At 43.6% G+C, this 9,991-nt stretch overlaps 1 protein-coding gene across 3 annotated transcripts in view; it reads right to left on the bottom strand.

The window, feature by feature from the left end:
• Positions 1-419: 419 nt before the first annotated feature.
• The window catches only part of GPC4 (glypican 4), a 113,441-nt gene continuing 103,869 nt past the window's right edge, over positions 420-9,991 (bottom strand). For all 3 annotated transcript variants that reach the window (XM_077889991.1, XM_077889989.1, XM_077889990.1), the window contains exons 4-9: positions 9,476-9,641; positions 4,594-4,724; positions 4,341-4,487; positions 3,396-3,532; positions 2,605-2,780; positions 420-2,503 (exon numbers count right to left, since the gene is read on the bottom strand). In XM_077889991.1, the coding sequence (XP_077746117.1) occupies positions 2,301-2,503; positions 2,605-2,780; positions 3,396-3,532; positions 4,341-4,487; positions 4,594-4,724; positions 9,476-9,641 (960 nt within the window). In that variant the 3' untranslated portion in view covers positions 420-2,300. The remainder of the gene's footprint in view (positions 2,504-2,604; positions 2,781-3,395; positions 3,533-4,340; positions 4,488-4,593; positions 4,725-9,475; positions 9,642-9,991) is intronic.

Below are 9,991 nucleotides of genomic sequence, written 5' to 3'. Positions count from 1 at the left end.
GAAAAAATGCAAAGAAAGAAAACAAATCAGTGAGAGTCCAGAAGAACCTTCAAGAATATTTAATTCGGAAAATGTTATTGGTGTAGAGAAGTTGACTGAAAGAAAACAGCTGGGCAGAGTTCAAAGTTTTAAATTAAAAACAATCTCACAAGGTCTACGGGGATAACTCTTTGAGCCACATTTTGGAGACCAGATTCATTTCTACCAAGTCAAAGTAATGGCAGTCTAAGCTAAAAAGGAAATTCCTCACAACTGAGGTAGTTACTAAGTATCAGCACATTTTCCAGGTTCTCACAAGGCAGCTTAGCTATTTACAATCCATTTTTCCTCATATATAAATGGAGCACCTTTTCATTTTAGGTCTTCCGTGATTGGTTTTAAAACAACAACAACAAAAAAAACCACTTATACACACCAGCCAGAATATGCCTATTTTATTAACATCATGCTTGAATAAATAACTGGCTACTGCTAATAAAATTAAGCCTCTGTTTACAACAGCCCCCAATATTCCATGTTGACCATTCGCGCAGAATTTGGTGTAAAAAGTCGAGTGAAATATAGACCCTGAGCTATTGAGTAATTATGCTTCAATATAAAAATAGAGAATTAGTCTTACAACTGAAGATCTGAACAGGAACACAAACCACCTCTCTGTGGGTTTTAGCTTTTGTGGAATAGGTCAGGATCTTAATGGGGGTCTAAGGCAGGAAGAGACTTGCAGGATTTTCTCATTTTGAAGACTTTTTGGGAACTCCTTTTTCAAGGGATTTGTTACTATCTCATAGTTTTATGGGTTGACATTTGGTAAGGATAGGAGGAATGGAGTCCTAGGGACCCAGGGACAACAGAACCAGCCTTTGCAAGATCCCCCCATCCCCTGGTGGCTATGGGATCACCACTAAGCTATTATCTTCTGGACTCTCTACTCCTTCCTGTCCCCCCTCCAAACAAAAACATTATGTGAAAAATATCTGGACACTCAGGTCCCACCAAGTGGAGTTCTTGGCTGAAAGGGTGGCACATGACCATGAACTGCACAGCCAGCCCTTTGCCTTTCTGAGGCAGGGGCCCAGGCAGACAACTCAAGTAGGGCACTTTAGAAATCTCTTTTTACAAAAATTGGGATCCCAAACCAAATGTAGATGCACAGGCAAAATCTTTGCTCGGAGGAGTGTTGACAGCTCTTCCGTGAGCCTGGGCTGTGCCCTGGTTTGGGCTGGTGCCCAGACAGTTCCCTATTCTATGTGGTTGGGGTTGAAATCTGGTACACTGTAACAAAGGGGACCAAATGATCTTCTTAGTCAATTGGTCATTTCTGCCATCAGGATAGGAATTTAAAGCAGGTCAGTGTGGACATGAAGACCAGCACACAGCGGCTTGCTAACTTGCCTGGATAAAACACAAAAAGACAAAAACCCACCCCCAAACTAAATGTGAACGTGTGATAACTCAGACGTCCTGAATGCCTTCTATATTTCTAGGGAGAGTGTATGAAAAAGAATCTTCTAAATGGGTTCCACTTTTTAGTATAAGTGGGTTCGAGAAATAGACCTATCTATCTGCGATCTTAGTTTATGTAATTCAGTTCAGCCAAGACAGGTGTAGTCTGCAGTCTCTTCCAGTCCCTGGCTATCAATGAAGTACAGCCTTCTTCTCGTATTGATGCCTTAATACAACCCACCAAGTGGCTCAGAAGCCCCCCGTGCCTTCACATTCTGTCCTAACTTAATAATAATAATAAAAAAAAATCACATCCACTTCTCTCCAGATAAGGCAACTAAAACAACAGGGATGAATGGAATTTTTACTGCTTGTTGGGCTTTTTCTTTTAATAAGATAACATGATAAATAAAACCTGCTTCTGTACAGCTATTTAATATTTCAGAAATACGTACATGTTACATGCCAAGAAAGGACCCTGGTTTTCTTGTAAGAAACAAGGTAAGATCATAACTGAAGAAAAAAAAAACCCACAAACAAAAAGGAAAAAAAAACACAAACAAATAAGAGAGTGATAAAATCACAAATGCACAACTAACTACAGTTCTGTACCTACACTGTTAGCCACATTTAACATGATTCTGGGGGAGCAGGAATCAACTTTACATACGAGTCCCTTTCCCCCACAAAACTGAATGAAAACACAAAGTTGGCATTTTTTAAACCAGTGGCCACATAGTAAAAACTGTACATCGTTGTCCATTCATTTAAAAAGCAAAGTCACTAAGATGGTATAAAAGTGATAACTGGTGCCTTTTTATCTTTTTGATGAAAACTTTTCCCTCTAAGATTCAGAATTATCTCCACTCTCGCTGCATGACCAGGAGCAAGATGCAGAAGACAGCAAGGAGGTAGGGCTGTGCCCCCACAAGGGCACCAGGGCTGCTGGCTTTATCATTGGCATTCTTCCCAGAGTGATCAGTCACGTTGTACTCAAACTCTGAAGGGCACTGCTGATACTCACAACCACTTCCACTTCCCTCTCCACTGCTCTCGTCACCTATTTAAAAAAAAAAAAGGAATAGAGATTTCAATCCACTTAGTCCTCATCACAAGCTGGTACAAAGAACAATGTTTAAGTTCCAAACCACAAATGCTTACTGATATCAAAGAAGTCCACATCGTTCCCGTTGTATGCATTCTTCATTTTACTGGTCATAACCCGAAGAGCCATGATCTGACGAAGGATCAGTATGTCTGGTTTGCTGGTGTCAACCTGGACCTCTGGATTATTGCCCTGGTTGGCTAAGCCATTTCCCGTCACTGCGAACAGGTATCTGAAATGAGAAATGACCCTGTGAATAGGAGTGGTTAAGACAAATGGTCGCCGCAGATCATCAGAGTATTCTGCCTAGATTCTAGTATTTCCATTGGGTACAATTCATGAGAAAGTTCTTTCATTTCTTGTTTCTCTGCTTTGATGGTGACCTTTTGGAAAGCTACCCCTTTTACGGAGGTTGGTGAGTCAGAGTCAAGTGCCGATACAGTGGGTACTTAGCAGAGTTACTAAGTGTGTTAGGGGAGCAACACAAGACATCCCCGAAGAGAATGAGGCCTTTTGGGAACTGGAACTTTGGGGAGCCAGGCCATTGGGCCGAGAACCACAAGGATTCAATCCTGTAAAGACCGAACTACTGGAACAGCCTGACCTCGGGCTGCAGCCCCTGTACTGGGCTAGAGCCACCGCCGCAGACTTCTGGCAGTACTCGCTGCAACTAGCTGGGTGCCTTCCCAAGGCTTTCGGGGCAAAGCCTGTTCCTTAGATTGTCTAGAGGCTGTCCACATTACTGATGCTTCCCTCAAGTGACACCAAGTGACCCCCGTCTGAAGAGCCCCACAGTACCAGGCATGTGGGAGAAGGGAGACCACCAATCCACTTGCCCAAAGCTAACCTGCTCTTGCCTTTCCCATTCCAACAATCATCTTCATTGCCATTCCCGGCGGCCATCCTCTCATCGCTGCAAACATTGCTGGGCAGGGAGGACCAGAACTTCTTGGCCTGTTTCAGCTTCTCCTTGACATCAGTAACCTAATTAGAGAAGAGGGAAAAGAAGAAAGAAAAGAGGAGAAGAAAAGAGAAGACCTGTGTAAAAACACCCAACTGCCTACAAATGTGTCTTTTGACCATTTCTAAAGTCGCTCCAGAGTGCTATGCAATGCATTTTCAACTTGAATCACGAAAGAAAAAATGCAGATCAAATTTATACAGAAAAGAACAGAATTACTCAAATGAATGAATGGTGGGATACAAGGAGTTGCCCAGATCCACCGTCTACTCTACCTCTTTATTTACAACTACCATTGGAAGCCTGCTGGCATCCAGGTCCCATGGATACCATGATAAAACTCCGTGTCTTTCTGTGAGGCTTTCATACTCTGGTTCCAGCGTCTATACCGTCCCCTCTATGAAACCGTGTCTGTCACTGCGCTCCCTCCCACTACTGTGTGTGCAGCATGTGTGGAAAGCAGTTTGCTTATGTTTTCCAACCGTCCTAACACTTATTACATATCCCCTTTTGCTAGTTAAGGCAAAAGGATGGCTGCTTCTCCCGCTTTGTTCGGGCTTCTGGAAAACAAGGATGGGTCTCACTGCCCTGTGCTTCCCTATGACAGGCACAATGATGGTCTCAGAGTAGATGCCTCACGTTTCCTAACTACGTACCAACTTTATGAGCTAGAAAATGAGAGGCAGAATTTATTGACACTCACATGCAATTTGCTTGAAAAGCTTCACCTGAAAGACCTGCACTTGAAAGCCTTCCAACTAAAAATGCATTTGGAGCAAATGTTTTTGGTTCTTGGTCATTAAACATGGCCACTGCTGCCAAAGTGCTCACCAGTCGGTCCAAACTAGTGCCAGCTGCTGTGGTTGGGCGTTCCTCAGGGTGATATGGTCTGAAGCGAGCACTGAAAGCCCCCTCAGAGATGGAACGTGAAATCCGGCCGGCTGGGAGGGGCTTGGGGGGTCCACATCCCTGGAAAACCTGCATTGAAGCATTCATGGTCACATTAGGGAAGTTGCATCCCAAGTTCGGGAGGGGTAGGGGTGGGGACTCTGTTTCTCCTTTTCAGTTATCCTGCCTCTGTTACCTTCTGAGACACTTGCACACTATTCTCCTGCATGTTCATTATAGCATCAGAAATCTTCACATCGATGGGATCCATGACCGATTCGATGTTGAAGGGACCCTCGAGCCTCTCCGCCACCATCAGCATCGCGTCTAACAGGGTGTTTGGGGAAGAGCAATATGGCATAAAAAGTAAACCGTTAGTTTGGCCTTGGGTGATCAGTCTGATTATTTTACTGTCTTTGTTTCCTATGGATGGGGGGAGAAGGGGAGGGAAGAGGGCATGTGTCGTAGTCAATTCAGGTTTTTCTGTCCGCTTCTACTACACCAAGCTGCATTTAGTCAGCATGTGTTGCTAGCTCTCTAAAGTGTGAAATGGCCAGGTGAATGCTTTATTCCACAGCAAGGACACCCAATTGGAACTGTTCTATTATAATGATTGTTTATTCTTTCGTGTGTCAGTGGTTGTCACTGTAAGGCGCCAAGCTGGCTCCTGCTGACAAACTTAAGGCTGGAGGCAGAATAACATGCCACTTCCACAGTGACTTCCTAGGATCTTTTCATTTAGGTTCCATTTACAAGACTCAAAAATATAAATCCGTTAAAATTCTGGCGTATCATTTCCTTTCTTTCATTTTTTAAATGAAACCCTTTCAGCTCCTTGAGCGCACAGTTGGAAAGTACAAATGACAGTGTTCCCAGGAATTCTAATGACTTTTCAAATAATGAAAATTTGAAAAAATGCAAATTTGTATTAAGATAAACTTCCCATTTCAAACACAAGGGCCTCAAGTTAAAGCCAAACATGTGCCTCTTTTCATTCGGGTGAAAAGACAACACAAGACACAGTACACAAAAAAAGCCTGCATTCACAGTGTGAGTCTTTGCGGATTATTCTGTGAGTCACCTTGGCATTCTGGAGGAGTCTAGAATGTTTTAGTACACATCAAATCTCTTAAACAAAATATGTGTCACTTGTTTTTCTGCCCTATGTGTTGGCTGCAATTATTAGGCTTGGTGGCTTTGCCGGATTATTTCCTGGTCAAAATGAAAGCAAACTGGAAATGGGAAAAGGGCTGCTTCACTCCTGACAAGCACCAAAGTTTGCAACTTGTCTGCTCTCCTTTCCACTCTAGGGCTTAAGGTTTGCAGGGAGAGGGTAGTCAGGGCCACCTTATCTGCAGGATTCAGGTAGGCCAAGGGTAGCTCCCAGCAAGAGGCCAAGGGCAGCTCCCAGCAAGGAGGGCTAGTTTCCAGAAGACCATGGGCCCTTCTCAGAGAACACTGCAGACCCCCAGGATCTTCTACCTCAGCTTTCTGGTGCAAAGGAGTTTTAGCATCAACATATTAATGAAACCAAATTTGGTCATCAACCTTTCACCTTCCACCTAGAACAGATGCAACACAACATTTTAAAGCACTGGGGGTCATTTCTCTAAACTGCAATTGCAATGTCACAAACCACAAATAGATTTCCGTGAAATGCACTTTTTTTTAAAGTAATAACAAATCAAGTTTCAGATTGCATTGTGGTAAGCACCAATAAAGTGACGCTTCCAACCTCCAAGTAAAGGCTGCCAGCATGAATATACCATTGTGCTAGAGGGGGAAAAATGCTTTTGATGTGCTAGCAAAAGGAGACTTTTGTAAACAAGTGGAGCACGACTTAAACGTGTTCATCATTGTCAAAGTATCAGGGCTGCCAAGTACAGAAAGCACATTCTTCGCAGAAGTCGCTTGCTCCAAGTAAAAATATTATGAATAGACAGATAATCAACATCCAAAATGCAGAGGTTTAGACAAGAAAAAAAACAGCGCATTTTGAAACTACTCATTCCCCTAGTGGCGAGGAGAGGCCAGATCACTGTGTTTGTGAAAGACTGAAAGGAAACATAAACCCGATTCTTCTGGCTGTTTGGCGTCTTTGTAAACTCTGGGAATGGAGGGAAGCCGGGCCTTTGTTGGGGCCGGTGCCATGGCGTTGTGCGGTGCACAGCTGAGGAATGCGCAAAGCTGCCTCCCACCCCTGGGGGGAGTCATGCTTGGCTATCAATGAGGCTCTGCCCTAGAAGCAGCCAGCCCTGATTAGTAGCTGAGAGAGAGTGAGTGACCGAGAGCGAGCGAGCGAGAGCAAGAGAGCCAAAGATGGTGGCTTTGGGGTATTTTTCTTCTGGTGGGTCTCAGCTACAAGTCTCTCATTTCCAGGATATCTCACTGACCCCTGCCTCCAGCCAGCAACCCCCAAATCCCAACACCCCAATATAAAAGTCCTGCTGGCAGCAACGTGTGACATTAATAAGGTTGGCTAGGAGTCAGATGAACATTAAGGCAACCACAGTATGTGATGGAAAACAAGGTGCATCCAAGCATAATTTATGGTTCTCTAGAAACAGGCTGTTTTGATGGTGGTGGGGGGGAGTATTGGGTTGACCTTTTGAGTCAACCTCTTATAAAACCAAGTCCAGGGTGTTTCAACTGGATCCATCTTGTTGATCAAGGCTGACAACGATTCAAGAGAGGGAAAAGAGGACATGGCAGGAAGAAGGCAGATGTGGAAAATGTATCCTTAGTCTCTTCAAGGGCCTGGTCCAACTGCAGGATTTCAAGGCTCAGGCTATGTGCACGAGGTCACCCCCATCCATTAACAAAGCATCCCCTTCACACCAGGCAAAGTGATTCCTTTCGAACTGGGCCACCAATAATCATAAACCCCCATGTTCAGCCTCGGGGCCCACTGGGAGAACAAAAGGCAGTTTCCCAACTTACCCCCAAGACCTGATTTAAAGAAGTGGGGGGGGGGAGTCCTTTGCTGTTCATTAACTGCAGTCATTTAAAGGGGAAAGAAAAATTCTTTGAAAAAAAAAAAAAGAAGAAGAACTAGAGCAGAGGCATGTAAATTGGGCGTGAATTCTACAACCACAGAGCAAATTAAACCCTGGTGAAAATTCATAAAAAAGCACTGGGGATTAACAATGTCTATTACTCCTAACCAGTTAGATCAGCTTATGAGACATAAAGAATAAAATACCCATTAAAAATTAAGTTTAGACATGAATTATATACCTCATCCCTCCAAAAAAGATCATCTCAAATAACTGAGGAAAATTGATTCCGAAATTCTATCAATTTGCACTCGGGTTTAATTTTGTTTCTTGAAAGAGAGCAAACGTAGTTTGAAAACTCTCAATAAGAACAACAGCAGCAACGCAGTCTCCTTGTTTTAGAATACCTGGTTGAAAACATTAATTAAGCAAGCCAGAGTGCAGTTTTGATTTGACATGAACCTGCAAACTCTTTGGAAAAATAGGTCAAAAAAAAAAAAAAAAAGAGCGAGAGAATTTCTATCTTAATACAATGAGTTACAGTTTATGTCAGAACAAGAGAATAAAGCAAGGAACATACCCCTTTGCCCCTTACTCCTGATCAATCTCTAGAAGAGTTGGCAAAACTAGGGAGCTGTCACTCTACCCTGTTTGTACTACATGGCAAATGCTCCTCCTTTGCCCCGAGAATGAGTACATTAGATGCTATAAAGTAAAAAGGCTAACCGACATTTACAAAAATGAATTTAGCAGAAGCAAACTGCAAATCTGGCATCTGGGTGTGGGGGAGAGGGTGGGATTTAAAAAAAGAGTAAAAACATCAACTTTAGATCTGGAAATGCCACGAGTTTTGATTTCCAGTGGAAATATTTTCAAGCTACAATTTCTCCCATGGCTTCCTTCTGGGCATGATGCACTGTTAGTGTGCGCATGCCTCCCCCGCCCTTTGGCCTTCCCTTTCATGGGACTCAGCTCTCCTGCATGTAAATTTTCTCAGGTCTTCTAGCTCTGAGCTATTTAGGCTACAATTGTGCTGAAGTGCTTAATATTCACATCTTTTATTTTTTTCTTGTGTCAGTGTTCTCAAGAATCTGTTGGAGCCAATTTATTGATGCATTTTCAAACAGAGTTAATATGGTAATTAGCTCTCATACAGACTAAAAAGCATTCTCTCCAACTCCAATCCCCTGCCCCCAAAAGTGCCAGCAAATTGCATCCATGTTCCATGATGTGAACAAGTAAGTGAAAAACAGGTGCTTCTAAAGGCACTTATGTTCTGCAATTACACCCATGTGACTGGGGGCCAGGGAAGAAAGCCGAGTTTATCTTTGTGAGCCCTTAGTGTGTGTATGCAGTGCCACTATCATGGAGGATCAGGAGCTTCTGTACTGTAACGAGGTTTCAGGACTTAACATATGCATTAAGAGTGCATCAAGGAAGTTGATGACCAGTCATTTAAATGATCCCTAAGTTGTCCTTTCCCGAGGATGGTGATTAATCCTCTTGGAAAATGGGTACCTCCCTTACACTGCAGTCTGGACTCTGGGTTTCAGAGACAGGTGAGAATGCTTACCTCTAACATGACTAGAGCCAAAGGACCTCCATTCTTTCGGGACGTCAGTTCCTATTAAATCCTCTACAGAAACAGAACCCCTCAATTCCCCCCAATCAGGTTTCACCTGGTTCAAGCATCCAGCAGTTGTCTGGCCAATAATGCAGAAGGTTCAGTTGTAGCATGATAGACCAAACGATTTCAAAGCTCAGCCAGTGATGGCTGTACTCCCACCTTTACAGGAACACAGGCCTAGGATATACAACTAAAACTGACCTTTCGGGGGAAAATGCCAAAAAGTCATGTTCTCATTACGAAAACTCAGTATTCACTGTGTCTGAGGTCTTCCGTAATGCCACCATTAGTTCAAGAGAACATTTACTTGTAGAATGGTGGGAACTTTGAAGATAGTAAGAACTCTGGCAAACAACAAGGAACAGAAGAACCCTCACGGATGATAATTACGCTATTCCCCATGGCCAGAAGCTGAGCTCTGTCTGGCGACACAAATTTCTCCCTCGCTCACTCACCTATGAAATTGTTCCATTCAAAATCGAGATCCCCTTGGTTAGCCAGACAGCCTCTCATAATGTTCGAGCAGTAGTTGTAACAGGGCTTCACATTCACAAGCCCCTGGCAGTGGGAGCAGTAGATCATCTTCAGCAAGGCATGGGTACACTGGGCTGTGGGATTGACCTAGTTTGGGGAGAAGACAAAGACAATGGTGGGACAGAGGTACCAGAGCAATTCCAAGTCCATCAAGTTGACCTTGAACCTTTGGCCATGAATTCAACATAAGAATGAGTTGTGATGGATCACACTGAGCAGTCCTGGCCTGCTTCTTCTAGAAGAAGATTAGATAAAAGGAAGGGGTGTGCTAGGAAGAAAGCGGGTGGTGGCGAGGGATGAACATCGCTTTACCGTGAATAACCCAGGTGTGCATTATTTCCTCCAACATACTCCCCTTCTCATTTTACATGGCTCAATTGTTTCAAAATCCTCTTACACATATGGTGCCAGGATTGGCCAGAAGACGCCAGAGTAGA

Source organism: Canis aureus, chromosome X (genome assembly GCF_053574225.1).
Source record: "Canis aureus isolate CA01 chromosome X, VMU_Caureus_v.1.0, whole genome shotgun sequence".
Lineage (NCBI taxonomy): Eukaryota > Metazoa > Chordata > Mammalia > Carnivora > Canidae > Canis > Canis aureus.
The sequence above is the reverse complement of the archived record's forward strand: the minus strand, read 5'-3'. Positions and strand labels throughout refer to the sequence as shown.